Source organism: Cebidichthys violaceus, unplaced genomic scaffold (assembly GCF_023349555.1).
Source record: "Cebidichthys violaceus isolate CVI_PGR_0920_01 unplaced genomic scaffold, fCebVio1.0.p SCAF_12, whole genome shotgun sequence".
Lineage (NCBI taxonomy): Eukaryota > Metazoa > Chordata > Actinopteri > Perciformes > Stichaeidae > Cebidichthys > Cebidichthys violaceus.
Genome location: NW_027176285.1, coordinates 16,026,577 through 16,043,724, shown reverse-complemented (window position 1 = coordinate 16,043,724; position 17,148 = coordinate 16,026,577). Strand labels below are relative to the sequence as shown.

The 17,148-nt window shown below is 30.1% G+C and overlaps 1 protein-coding gene across 1 annotated transcript in view; it reads right to left on the bottom strand.

Annotated features, from left to right (window-relative positions):
* Positions 1-82: 82 nt before the first annotated feature.
* pcsk5a (proprotein convertase subtilisin/kexin type 5a) overlaps positions 83-17,148 on the bottom strand; it is a 46,008-nt gene continuing 28,942 nt past the window's right edge. Inside the window, exon 37 of the mRNA XM_068705602.1 lies at positions 83-964. Within this exon, the coding sequence (XP_068561703.1) occupies positions 477-964 (488 nt within the window). The 3' untranslated portion in view covers positions 83-476. The remainder of the gene's footprint in view (positions 965-17,148) is intronic.

The window sequence follows — 17,148 nt, the reverse complement described above, 5'->3', positions numbered from 1 at the left end:
CCTTTTTTTTTTTTTTTCAAGACTTTATTCAAACGGAACACATTTTCAAATTGAAATGCAAAGACAGCAAACACATGGGAATATCGAAAAGCTAAAGAACTACCATTATTAGTCAAATTTAAAATGCAAATTTACCACCACAACAATTAAAAAGATGAATATATGATTAATTAAACTGTCAAAACTAGTAAATGTCCACGATACAATTTATTATATATGCTGGACGTCATCATACTCCAAACAGTCAAGCATAATTATTTAAAAAATCCATGAGAATATTAAATAGCATAGAATATTGCTGCAGCACATTTTTTGTGAATGAATAGCAGTTGTAAAATGCAGCTTATTATAAACAGCTTCTTGTGTCTCGACTCGTGTTCAGTGAAGGATGAATGGGTCTGTCCCTCAGGGCAGGAGGAGACAAACAGCGCAGATGAAAAGAAAGAGGGGGAATCCAGAGGAGGGACGTTTCTACTTCACCGGAACGTGTAGCTCTCATCATCGTACTCCAACTCGTCGTCGTTGTCCTCTCCCAGCTGTCCGTACCGGAACTTCCTGTACACGGTGCCATCCTGGCCCATGTAAACAATGTCCTCATCATCGTCGTCGTCGTCCTCGTCCTCGTCATCGTTGCCCTTACTCCCTGAGCGACGTTCAGCCATGTCAACCAGCTGAGCCTCCTGGAACTGACCTCCAGAAGAGGTGGTGCGGCCGCTGTAAGATGCTGAGGAAGCGGAGCTGTAGCCACCTCCGTGTCCCCCGCCCCCCGAGCCCAGCTTCTCGTACCCGCGGGGAGTGATGTCAGGGGGCGCCCTCTTGGAGCGGGAGTGCCTGATGATGAAGACGACAGCCACCAGACCCAGCACCAACAGTATGCAGGCGATGATGAAGATTGTGGGATTGCCCCTGGCCTCCTCTTCCTCTTCATTTCTGAACGCTAAGTTGGTGCTCAGGACGCACTCTCCTAGAAACCCACAAAGACCGGAAAATCTGTCTCTCTCACTGACAAGCTGCTTAAATCCAGATGGGAGAAGAAAGGAGCTGATACAAATATGTATATGCTCATCCGAGTCAACTTCAGTTATTCCATGCACTCAGTGATAAGCATAACGAGCAGCAGCAAGTAAATCGTATACTGTTGTCCCCTTGGGGTCTACATAAAGACCGCCCTATCTTAATGCTGTCTTTATGTCGGCTCAGAGGAGGATAGTATGTCATAAAAAAGCCATAATATAGCATGGTGAAAATAGTCATGGTATAGCATGTCCCAAAATGTCATTAAAAAAAAACGTATAGTTATATAATAGTATGACATAACACAAGTAAGAAAAAGTCATAGTATAGTTTGTCGGAAAATAAATCATATTATAGTATGACATAAAAAATTTAAGTGATAGCATAATATGTCATAAAATAGACAAGTACATGTAGAAGGTTGTCATAGTATGTTAAAATAAATAGAAGACAGTATAGCATATCAAAAATTAAATCATGGACAAAAGTGAAAGTATAGTATGACAAACAAATTATTAAAAGTCATAGTATAGCATGTCGAAAAAAGTCATAAAAAAGTCATAAAACCACCTGAACAACAAAAATGCATACATTTTATGATACTATAAAACCTCCTGAACAATGGTAAAAGCATTACAGCAGCAACATCGTTGTCTTCTCTCAGGTTTGAACCAGGAACCTCCTGAATGAAAGGCAGGTGTGAACACACTGAACCAACAAGACGAACTATGAATCTTGTGATTTTATGTTGAAAAGAACTGAAAAAGTCATAGTATAGTATGTCATAAAAAGTCATACTATTTACATACACTATTTTTATGACATGCTATATTATGACTTTTTTCAACATGCTATACTATGACTTTTTTCAACATGCTATACTATGACTTTTTTCAACATGCTATACTATGACTTTTTTATGACTTTTTCCGACACGCTATACTATGACTTTTTTTTCGACACGCTATACTATGACTTTTTTTTCGACACGCTATACTATGACGTTTTTTTCGACATGCTATACTATGACTTTTTTCATGACTTTTTTCGACATGCTATACTATGACTTTTTTTTCGACATGCTATACTATGACTTTTTTTTCGACACGCTATACTATGACTTTTTTTTCGACACGCTATACTATGACTTTTTTTTCGACATGCTATACTATGACGTTTTTTTCGACACGCTATACTATGACTTTTTTTTCGACATGCTATACTATGACGTTTTTTTCGACATGCTATACTATGACTTTTTTCATGACTTTTTTCGACATGCTATACTATGACTTTTTTATGACTTTTTATGACATAATATAATATGACTTTTTTCGACATACTATGCTATGATTTTTTTTGACACGCTATACTATGACTTTTTTAAGATTTTTTTCGACAAGCTATATTATGACTTTTCAACATGCTATACTATGACTTTTTTTTCGACATGCTATACTATGACTTTTTTATGACTTTTCGACATACTATACTATGACTTTTTTCGACATACTATACTATGACTTTTTTCGACATACTATACTTTGACTTTTTTCGACATACTATACTATGACTTTTTTGACATGCTATACTATGACTTTTTTCGACATGCTATACTATGACTTTTTTCGACATGCTATACTATGACTTTTTTCGACATACTATACTTTGACTTTTTTTCGACATGCTATACTTTGACTTTTTTCGATATACTATACTATGACTTTTTCGATATACTATACTATGACTTTTTTCGACATGCTATACTATGACTTTTTTATGACTTTTTTCGACATACTATACTATGACTTTTTTCGACATACTATACTATGACTTTTTTCAACATGCTATACTATGACTTTTTTATGACTTTTTTTCGACATACTATACTATGACTTTTTTTGACATGCTATACTATGACTTTTTTCGACATGCTATACTATGACTTTTTTCGACATACTATACTTTGACTTTTTTTCGACATGCTATACTTTGACTTTTTTCGATATACTATACTATGACTTTTTCGATATACTATACTATGACTTTTTTCGACATGCTATACTATGACTTTTTTATGACTTTTTCGACATACTATACTATGACTTTTTTCGACATACTATACTATGACTTTTTTCGACATGCTATACTATGACTTTTTTTCGACATGCTATACTATGACTTTTTTTCGACATGCTATACTATGACTTTTTTTCGACATGCTATACTATGACTTTTTTTCGACATGCTATACTATGACTTTTTTTCGACATGCTATACTATGACTTTTTTTCGACATGCTATACTTTGACTTTTTTCGACATACTATACTATGACTTTTTTTGACATGCTATACTATGACTTTTTTTGACATGCTATACTATGACTTTTTTTGACATGCTATACTATGACTTTTTTCGACATGCTATACTATGACTTTTTTCGACATACTATACTTTGACTTTTTTTCGACATGCTATACTATGACATTTTTATGACTTTTTTCGACATACTATACTATGACTTTTTTCGACATGCTATACTATGACTTTTTTTCGACATGCTACACTATGACTTTTTTTCGACATGCTATACTATGACTTTTTTTCGACATGCTATACTTTTACTTTTTTCGATATACTATACTATGACTTTTTTCGACATACTATACTATGACTTTTTTCGACATACTATACTTTGACTTTTTTTCGACATGCTATACTATGACATTTTTATGACTTTTTTCGACATACTATACTATGACTTTTTTCGACATGCTATACTATGACTTTTTTTCGACATGCTACACTATGACTTTTTTTCGACATGCTATACTATGACTTTTTTTCGACATGCTATACTTTTACTTTTTTCGATATACTATACTATGACTTTTTTCGACATGCTATACTATGACTTTTTTCGACATAATATACTTTGACTTTTTTTCGACATGCTATACTATGACTTTTTTTCGACATGCTATACTATGACTTTTTTCGACATGCTATACTATGACTTTTTTTCGACATGCTATACTATGACTTTTTTTCGACATGCTATACTATGACTTTTTTTCGACATGCTATACTTTGACTTTTTTCGACATACTATACTATGACTTTTTTTGACATGCTATACTATGACTTTTTTCGACATGCTATACTATGACTTTTTTCGACATGCTATACTATGACTTTTTTATGACTTTTTTCGACATACTATTCTATGACTTTTTTCGACATGCTATACTATGACTTTTTTATGACTTTTTATGACATAATATAATATGACTTTTTTCGACATACTATGCTATGATTTTTTTTGACACGCTATACTATGACTTTTTTAAGATTTTGTTCGACAAGCTATATTATGACTTTTCAACATGCTATACTATGACTTTTTTTTCGACATGCTATACTATGACTTTTTTATGACTTTTCGACATACTATACTATGACTTTTTTCGACATACTATACTATGACTTTTTTTGACATGCTATACTATGACTTTTTTTTCGACATGCTATACTATGACTTTTTTATGACTTTTCGACATACTATACTATGACTTTTTTCGACATACTATACATGACTTTTTTCGACATACTATACTATGACTTTTTTCGACATACTATACTATGACTTTTTTTGACATGCTATACTATGACTTTTTTCGACATGCTATACTATGACTTTTTTTGACATGCTATACTATGACTTTTTTCGACATGCTATACTATGACTTTTTTCGACATACTATACTATGACTTTTTTTGACATGCTATACTATGACTTTTTTCAACATGCTATACTATGACTTTTTTTGACATGCTATACTATGACTTTTTTCGACATGCTATACTATGACTTTTTTCGACATACTATACTTTGACTTTTTTTCGACATGCTATACTTTGACTTTTTTCGATATACTATACTATGACTTTTTTCGACATGCTATACTATGACTTTTTTATGACTTTTTTCGACATACTATACTATGACTTTTTTTCGACATGCTATACTATGACTTTTTTTCGACATGCTATACTATGACTTTTTTTCGACATGCTATACTTTGACTTTTTTCGATATACTATACTATGACTTTTTTCGACATACTATACTATGACTTTTTTCGACATACTATACTATGACTTTTTTCGACATGCTATACTATGACTTTTTTTCGACATGCTATACTATGACTTTTTTCGACATGCTATACTATGACTTTTTTTCGACATGCTATACTATGACTTTTTTCGACATGCTATACTATGACTTTTTTCGACATACTATACTTTGACTTTTTTTCGACATGCTATACTATGACATTTTTATGACTTTTTTCGACATACTATACTATGACTTTTTTCGACATGCTATACTATGACTTTTTTTCGACATGCTACACTATGACTTTTTTTCGACATGCTATACTATGACTTTTTTTCGACATGCTATACTTTTACTTTTTTCGATATACTATACTATGACTTTTTTCGACATACTATACTATGACTTTTTTCGACATACTATACTTTGACTTTTTTTCGACATGCTATACTATGACATTTTTATGACTTTTTTCGACATACTATACTATGACTTTTTTCGACATGCTATACTATGACTTTTTTTCGACATGCTACACTATGACTTTTTTTCGACATGCTATACTATGACTTTTTTTCGACATGCTATACTTTTACTTTTTTCGATATACTATACTATGACTTTTTTCGACATGCTATACTATGACTTTTTTCGACATAATATACTTTGACTTTTTTTCGACATGCTATACTATGACTTTTTTTCGACATGCTATACTATGACTTTTTTCGACATGCTATACTATGACTTTTTTTCGACATGCTATACTATGACTTTTTTTCGACATGCTATACTATGACTTTTTTTCGACATGCTATACTTTGACTTTTTTCGACATACTATACTATGACTTTTTTTGACATGCTATACTATGACTTTTTTCGACATGCTATACTATGACTTTTTTCGACATGCTATACTATGACTTTTTTATGACTTTTTTCGACATACTATTCTATGACTTTTTTCGACATGCTATACTATGACTTTTTTATGACTTTTTATGACATAATATAATATGACTTTTTTCGACATACTATGCTATGATTTTTTTTGACACGCTATACTATGACTTTTTTAAGATTTTGTTCGACAAGCTATATTATGACTTTTCAACATGCTATACTATGACTTTTTTTTCGACATGCTATACTATGACTTTTTTATGACTTTTCGACATACTATACTATGACTTTTTTCGACATACTATACTATGACTTTTTTTGACATGCTATACTATGACTTTTTTTTCGACATGCTATACTATGACTTTTTTATGACTTTTCGACATACTATACTATGACTTTTTTCGACATACTATACATGACTTTTTTCGACATACTATACTATGACTTTTTTCGACATACTATACTATGACTTTTTTTGACATGCTATACTATGACTTTTTTTTCGACATGCTATACTATGACTTTTTTATGACTTTTCGACATACTATACTATGACTTTTTTCGACATACTATACATGACTTTTTTCGACATACTATACTATGACTTTTTTCGACATACTATACTATGACTTTTTTTGACATGCTATACTATGACTTTTTTCGACATGCTATACTATGACTTTTTTTGACATGCTATACTATGACTTTTTTCGACATGCTATACTATGACTTTTTTCGACATACTATACTATGACTTTTTTTGACATGCTATACTATGACTTTTTTCAACATGCTATACTATGACTTTTTTTGACATGCTATACTATGACTTTTTTCGACATGCTATACTATGACTTTTTTCGACATACTATACTTTGACTTTTTTTCGACATGCTATACTTTGACTTTTTTCGATATACTATACTATGACTTTTTTCGACATGCTATACTATGACTTTTTTATGACTTTTTTCGACATACTATACTATGACTTTTTTTCGACATGCTATACTATGACTTTTTTTCGACATGCTATACTATGACTTTTTTTCGACATGCTATACTTTGACTTTTTTCGATATACTATACTATGACTTTTTTCGACATACTATACTATGACTTTTTTCGACATACTATACTATGACTTTTTTCGACATGCTATACTATGACTTTTTTTCGACATGCTATACTATGACTTTTTTCGACATGCTATACTATGACTTTTTTTCGACATGCTATACTATGACTTTTTTCGACATGCTATACTATGACTTTTTTCGACATGCTATACTATGACTTTTTTCGACATGCTATACTATGACTTTTTTCGACATACTATACTTTGACTTTTTTTCGACATGCTATACTATGACATTTTTATGACTTTTTTCGACATACTATACTATGACTTTTTTCGACATGCTATACTATGACTTTTTTTCGACATGCTACACTATGACTTTTTTTCGACATGCTATACTATGACTTTTTTTCGACATGCTATACTTTTACTTTTTTCGATATACTATACTATGACTTTTTTCGACATACTATACTATGACTTTTTTCGACATACTATACTTTGACTTTTTTTCGACATGCTATACTATGACATTTTTATGACTTTTTTCGACATACTATACTATGACTTTTTTCGACATGCTATACTATGACTTTTTTTCGACATGCTACACTATGACTTTTTTTCGACATGCTATACTATGACTTTTTTTCGACATGCTATACTTTTACTTTTTTCGATATACTATACTATGACTTTTTTCGACATGCTATACTATGACTTTTTTCGACATAATATACTTTGACTTTTTTTCGACATGCTATACTATGACATTTTTATGACTTTTTTCGACATACTATACTATGACTTTTTTCGACATGCTATACTATGACTTTTTTTCGACATGCTACACTATGACTTTTTTTCGACATGCTATACTATGACTTTTTTTCGACATGCTATACTTTTACTTTTTTCGATATACTATACTATGACTTTTTTCGACATGCTATACTATGACTTTTTTATGACTTTTCGACATACTATACTATGACTTTTTTCGACATACTATACTATGACTTTTTTCGACATACTATACTTTGACTTTTTTCGACATACTATACTATGACTTTTTTTGACATGCTATACTATGACTTTTTTCGACATGCTATACTATGACTTTTTTCGACATGCTATACTATGACTTTTTTCGACATACTATACTTTGACTTTTTTTCGACATGCTATACTTTGACTTTTTTCGATATACTATACTATGACTTTTTCGATATACTATACTATGACTTTTTTCGACATGCTATACTATGACTTTTATGACTTTTTCGACATACTATACTATGACTTTTTCGACATACTATACTATGACTTTTTTCGACATGCTATACTATGACTTTTTTTCGACATGCTATACTATGACTTTTTTTCGACATGCTATACTATGACTTTTTTTCGACATGCTATACTTTGACTTTTTTCGACATACTATACTATGACTTTTTTTGACATGCTATACTATGACTTTTTTCGACATGCTATACTATGACTTTTTTCGACATGCTATACTATGACTTTTTTATGACTTTTTTCGACATACTATACTATGACTTTTTTCGACATGCTATACTATGACTTTTTTATGACTTTTTATGACATAATATAATATGACTTTTTTCGACATACTATGCTATGATTTTTTTTGACACGCTATACTATGACTTTTTTAAGATTTTGTTCGACAAGCTATATTATGACTTTTCAACATGCTATACTATGACTTTTTTTTCGACATGCTATACTATGACTTTTTTATGACTTTTCGACATACTATACTATGACTTTTTTCGACATACTATACTATGACTTTTTTTGACATGCTATACTATGACTTTTTTTTCGACATGCTATACTATGACTTTTTTATGACTTTTCGACATACTATACTATGACTTTTTTCGACATACTATACATGACTTTTTTCGACATACTATACTATGACTTTTTTCGACATACTATACTATGACTTTTTTTGACATGCTATACTATGACTTTTTTCGACATGCTATACTATGACTTTTTTTGACATGCTATACTATGACTTTTTTCGACATGCTATACTATGACTTTTTTCGACATACTATACTATGACTTTTTTTGACATGCTATACTATGACTTTTTTCAACATGCTATACTATGACTTTTTTTGACATGCTATACTATGACTTTTTTCGACATGCTATACTATGACTTTTTTCGACATACTATACTTTGACTTTTTTTCGACATGCTATACTTTGACTTTTTTCGATATACTATACTATGACTTTTTTCGACATGCTATACTATGACTTTTTTATGACTTTTTTCGACATACTATACTATGACTTTTTTTCGACATGCTATACTATGACTTTTTTTCGACATGCTATACTATGACTTTTTTTCGACATGCTATACTTTGACTTTTTTCGATATACTATACTATGACTTTTTTCGACATACTATACTATGACTTTTTTCGACATACTATACTATGACTTTTTTCGACATGCTATACTATGACTTTTTTTCGACATGCTATACTATGACTTTTTTCGACATGCTATACTATGACTTTTTTTTCGACATGCTATACTATGACTTTTTTATGACTTTTTCGACATGCTGTACTATGACTTTTTCATGACTTTTTTATGACTTTTTTCGACATGCTATTCTATGACTTTTTTTGACATGCTATACTATGACTTTTTTCGACATGCTATACTATGACTTTTTTCAACATGCTACACTATGACTTTTTTATGACTTTTTCGACATGCTGTACTATGACTTTTTCATGACTTTTTTATGACTTTTTTCGACATGCTATTCTATGACTTTTTTTGACATGCTATACTATGACTTTGTTCGACATGCTATACTATGACTTTTTTTCCGACACGCTATACTATGACTTTTTTTTCGACACGCTATACTATGACTTTTTTTTCGACACGCTATACTATGACTTTTTTTTCGACACGCTATACTATGACTTTTTTCAACATGCTATACTATGACTTTTTTCGACATGCTATACTATGACTTTTTTATGACTTTTTTCGACATGCTATACTATGACTTTTTTATGACTTTTCGACATACTATACTATGACTTTTTTCGACATACTATACTATGACTTTTTTCGACATGCTATACTATGACTTTTTTATGACTTTTCGACATACTATACTATGACTTTTTTCGACATACTATACTATGACTTTTTTCAACATGCTATACTATGACTTTTTTCGACATGCTATACTATGACTTTTTTATGACTTTTTTCGACATGCTATACTATGACTTTTTTATGACTTTTCGACATACTATACTATGACTTTTTTCGACATACTATACTATGACTTTTTTCGACATACTATACTATGACTTTTTTCAACATGCTATACTATGACTTTTTTCGACATGCTATACTATGACTTTTTTCGACATAAACTATACTTTGACTTTTTTCGGCATGCTATACTTTGACTTTTTTCGACATGCTATACTATGACTTTTTTTTCGACATGCTATACTATGACTTTTTTATGACTTTTTTCGACACGCTATACTATGACTTTTTTTTCGACACGCTATACTATGACTTTTTTATGACTTTTTCGACACGCTATACTATGACTTTTTTTTCGACATGCTATACTATGACTTTTTTTTCGACATACTATACTATGACTTTTTTCGACATACTATACTATGACTTTTTTATGACTTTTTTCGACATACTATACTATGACTTTTTTCAACATGCTATACTATGACTTTTTTCAACATGCTATACTATGACTTTTTTATGACTTTTTTCGACATGCTATACTATGACTTTTTTATGACTTTTTTCGACATGCTATACTATGACTTTTTTATGACTTTTTTCGACATGCTATACTATGACTTTTTTATGACTTTTCGACATACTATACTATGACTTTTTTCGACATACTATACTATGACTTTTTTCGACATGCTATACTATGACTTTTTTCGACATACTATACTTTGACTTTTTTCGACATACTATACTTTGACTTTTTTCGACATGCTATACTATGACTTTTTTTTCGACATGCTATACTATGACTTTTTTATGACTTTTTTCGACACGCTATACTATGACTTTTTTTTCGACACGCTATACTATGACTTTTTTATGACTTTTTTCGACATGCTATACTATGACTTTTTTATGACTTTTCGACATACTATACTATGACTTTTTTCGACATACTATACTATGACTTTTTTCAACATACTATACTATGACTTTTTTATGACTTTTTTCGACATACTATGCTATGATTTTTTTTACACGCTATACTATGACTTTTTTAAGATTTTTTTCGACAAGCTATATTATGACTTTTCGACATGCTATACTATGACTTTTTTCGACATACTATACTATGACTTTTTTTGACATACTATAATATTACTTTTTTCGACATACTATACTATAATTTTTTTCGACATGCTATACTATGACTTTTTTATGACTTTTTTCGACATGCTATACTATGACTTTTTTATGACTTTTTTCGACATACTATACTATGACTTTTTTATGACTTTTTTATCGTTCATAGTGTATCAAAAAGTCATAGTATATCATGTCGAAAAAAGTCATAAAAAAGTCATAGTATAGTATGTCATAAAAAGTCATACAATAGTATGTCCAAAATATAATCATAAAAAAAAATCATAAAAAAGTCATAGTACATATGTTGTAAAAAATCATAATATAGCATGTCGAAAAATGTAAATAAAGTCATAGTACAGTAAGTTGAAAAAACGTTGTAAGGGTTAGGTATCCTGAATCTTTTAAAAACAACAAAAATGCATACATTTTATAATATTATAAAACCACCTGAACAATGGTAAAACCATGACAGCAGCAACATCATTGTCTTCTTTAAGGTTTGAACCAGCAACCTCCTGAATGAAAGGCAGGTGTGAACACACTGAACCAACAAGACCAACTATGAACCTCCTTATCTAGCAAGGAAACCTGACTTTGGCAAAAGTTTAATCGCAGAGTCTGGAGGGGATCCATGAAAAAATGAATAAAGTCATAGAACATGATAAAAAAGACAAAGTATAGTATGTCATAAAAAGTCATAAAAATAGTCATAGTAGAGTATGTCTAAAAATGTAAATAAAGTCATAGTACAGTAAGTTGAAAAGACATCATAAGGGTTAGGTATCCTGAATCTTTTAAAAACAACAAAATTGCATACATTTTATAATACTATTAAACCACCTGAACAATGGTGAAAACATTACAGCAGCAACATCATTGTCTTCTCTAAGGTTTGAACTAGCAACCTCCTGACTAAAAGGCAGGTGTGAACACACTGAACCAACAATACCAACTATAAACTTTGTGATTTTATGTTTATAAGAACAAAGAAAGTCATAGTATAGCATTTCAAAAAAAGTCATAAAACCACCTGAACAACAAAAATGCATACATTTTATGATACTATAAAACCTCCTGAACAATGGTAAAAACATTACAGCAGCAACATCGTTGTCTTCTCTCAGGTTTGAACCAGGAACCTCCTGAATGAAAGGCAGGTGTGAACACACTGAACCAACAAGACCAACTTTGATTCTTGTGATTTTATGTTGAAAAGAACTGAAAAAGTCATAGTATAGTATGTCATAAAAAGTCATACTATTTACATACACTATTTTTATGACACGCTATACTATGACTTTTTTTTTATTTTTTCGACACGCTATACTATGACTTTTTTTGACATAATATATTATGACTTTTTTCAACATGCTATACTATGACTTTTTTCAACATGCTATACTATGACTTTTTTCAACATACTATACTATGACTTTTTTTGAATTTTTTCGACACGCTATACTATGACTTTTTTTGACATAATATATTATGACTTTTTTCAACATACTATACTATGACTTTTTTCGACATGCTATAATATGATTTTTTTCGACATACTATACTATGACTTTTTTCGACATACTATACTATGATTTTTTTCGACATGCTATAATATGACTTTTTTCGACATGCTATACTATGACTTTTTTCGACATGCTATAATATGACTTTTTTCGACATGCTATACTATGATTTTTTTCGACATGCTATACTATGACTTTTTTCGACATAATATACTATGACTTTTTTCGACATGCTATACTATGACTTTTTTCGACAAGCTATACTATGACTTTTTTCGACATGCTATACTATGACTTTTTTCGACATGCTATACTATGACTTTTTTCGACATAATATACTATGACTTTTTTATGACTTTTTTCGACATGCTATACTATGACTTTTTTATGACTTTTTTCGACATGCTATACTATGACTTTTTTATGACTTTTTTCGACATGCTATACTATGACTTTTTTATGACTTTTTTCGACATGCTATACTATGACTTTTTTATGACTTTTTTCGACATGCTATACTATGACTTTTTTATGACTTTTTTCGACATGCTATACTATGACTTTTTTCGACATGCTATACTATGACTTTTTTATGACTTTTTTCGACATGCTATACTATGACTTTTTTCGACATAATATACTATGACTTTTTTCGACATGCTATACTATGACTTTTTATGACTTTTTTCGACATGCTATACTATGACTTTTTTCGACATACTATACTTTGACTTTTTTTCGACATGCTATACTATGACATTTTTATGACTTTTTTCGACATACTATACTATGACTTTTTTCGACATGCTATACTATGACTTTTTTTCGACATGCTACACTATGACTTTTTTTCGACATGCTATACTATGACTTTTTTTCGACATGCTATACTTTTACTTTTTTCGATATACTATACTATGACTTTTTTCGACATACTATACTATGACTTTTTTCGACATACTATACTTTGACTTTTTTTCGACATGCTATACTATGACATTTTTATGACTTTTTTCGACATACTATACTATGACTTTTTTCGACATGCTATACTATGACTTTTTTTCGACATGCTACACTATGACTTTTTTTCGACATGCTATACTATGACTTTTTTTCGACATGCTATACTTTTACTTTTTTCGATATACTATACTATGACTTTTTTCGACATGCTATACTATGACTTTTTTCGACATAATATACTTTGACTTTTTTTCGACATGCTATACTATGACTTTTTTTCGACATGCTATACTATGACTTTTTTCGACATGCTATACTATGACTTTTTTTCGACATGCTATACTATGACTTTTTTTCGACATGCTATACTATGACTTTTTTTCGACATGCTATACTTTGACTTTTTTCGACATACTATACTATGACTTTTTTTGACATGCTATACTATGACTTTTTTCGACATGCTATACTATGACTTTTTTCGACATGCTATACTATGACTTTTTTATGACTTTTTTCGACATACTATTCTATGACTTTTTTCGACATGCTATACTATGACTTTTTTATGACTTTTTATGACATAATATAATATGACTTTTTTCGACATACTATGCTATGATTTTTTTTGACACGCTATACTATGACTTTTTTAAGATTTTGTTCGACAAGCTATATTATGACTTTTCAACATGCTATACTATGACTTTTTTTTCGACATGCTATACTATGACTTTTTTATGACTTTTCGACATACTATACTATGACTTTTTTCGACATACTATACTATGACTTTTTTTGACATGCTATACTATGACTTTTTTTTCGACATGCTATACTATGACTTTTTTATGACTTTTCGACATACTATACTATGACTTTTTTCGACATACTATACATGACTTTTTTCGACATACTATACTATGACTTTTTTCGACATACTATACTATGACTTTTTTTGACATGCTATACTATGACTTTTTTCGACATGCTATACTATGACTTTTTTTGACATGCTATACTATGACTTTTTTCGACATGCTATACTATGACTTTTTTCGACATACTATACTATGACTTTTTTTGACATGCTATACTATGACTTTTTTCAACATGCTATACTATGACTTTTTTTGACATGCTATACTATGACTTTTTTCGACATGCTATACTATGACTTTTTTCGACATACTATACTTTGACTTTTTTTCGACATGCTATACTTTGACTTTTTTCGATATACTATACTATGACTTTTTTCGACATGCTATACTATGACTTTTTTATGACTTTTTTCGACATACTATACTATGACTTTTTTTCGACATGCTATACTATGACTTTTTTTCGACATGCTATACTATGACTTTTTTTCGACATGCTATACTTTGACTTTTTTCGATATACTATACTATGACTTTTTTCGACATACTATACTATGACTTTTTTCGACATACTATACTATGACTTTTTTCGACATGCTATACTATGACTTTTTTTCGACATGCTATACTATGACTTTTTTCGACATGCTATACTATGACTTTTTTTCGACATGCTATACTATGACTTTTTTCGACATGCTATACTATGACTTTTTTCGACATACTATACTTTGACTTTTTTTCGACATGCTATACTATGACATTTTTATGACTTTTTTCGACATACTATACTATGACTTTTTTCGACATGCTATACTATGACTTTTTTTCGACATGCTACACTATGACTTTTTTTCGACATGCTATACTATGACTTTTTTTCGACATGCTATACTTTTACTTTTTTCGATATACTATACTATGACTTTTTTCGACATACTATACTATGACTTTTTTCGACATACTATACTTTGACTTTTTTTCGACATGCTATACTATGACATTTTTATGACTTTTTTCGACATACTATACTATGACTTTTTTCGACATGCTATACTATGACTTTTTTTCGACATGCTACACTATGACTTTTTTTCGACATGCTATACTATGACTTTTTTTCGACATGCTATACTTTTACTTTTTTCGATATACTATACTATGACTTTTTTCGACATGCTATACTATGACTTTTTTCGACATAATATACTTTGACTTTTTTTCGACATGCTATACTATGACTTTTTTTCGACATGCTATACTATGACTTTTTTCGACATGCTATACTATGACTTTTTTTCGACATGCTATACTATGACTTTTTTTCGACATGCTATACTATGACTTTTTTTCGACATGCTATACTTTGACTTTTTTCGACATACTATACTATGACTTTTTTTGACATGCTATACTATGACTTTTTTCGACATGCTATACTATGACTTTTTTCGACATGCTATACTATGACTTTTTTATGACTTTTTTCGACATACTATTCTATGACTTTTTTCGACATGCTATACTATGACTTTTTTATGACTTTTTATGACATAATATAATATGACTTTTTTCGACATACTATGCTATGATTTTTTTTGACACGCTATACTATGACTTTTTTAAGATTTTGTTCGACAAGCTATATTATGACTTTTCAACATGCTATACTATGACTTTTTTTTCGACATGCTATACTATGACTTTTTTATGACTTTTCGACATACTATACTATGACTTTTTTCGACATACTATACTATGACTTTTTTTGACATGCTATACTATGACTTTTTTTTCGACATGCTATACTATGACTTTTTTATGACTTTTCGACATACTATACTATGACTTTTTTCGACATACTATACATGACTTTTTTCGACATACTATACTATGACTTTTTTCGACATACTATACTATGACTTTTTTTGACATGCTATACTATGACTTTTTTTTCGACATGCTATACTATGACTTTTTTATGACTTTTCGACATACTATACTATGACTTTTTTCGACATACTATACATGACTTTTTTCGACATACTATACTATGACTTTTTTCGACATACTATACTATGACTTTTTTTGACATGCTATACTATGACTTTTTTCGACATGCTATACTATGACTTTTTTTGACATGCTATACTATGACTTTTTTCGACATGCTATACTATGACTTTTTTCGACATACTATACTA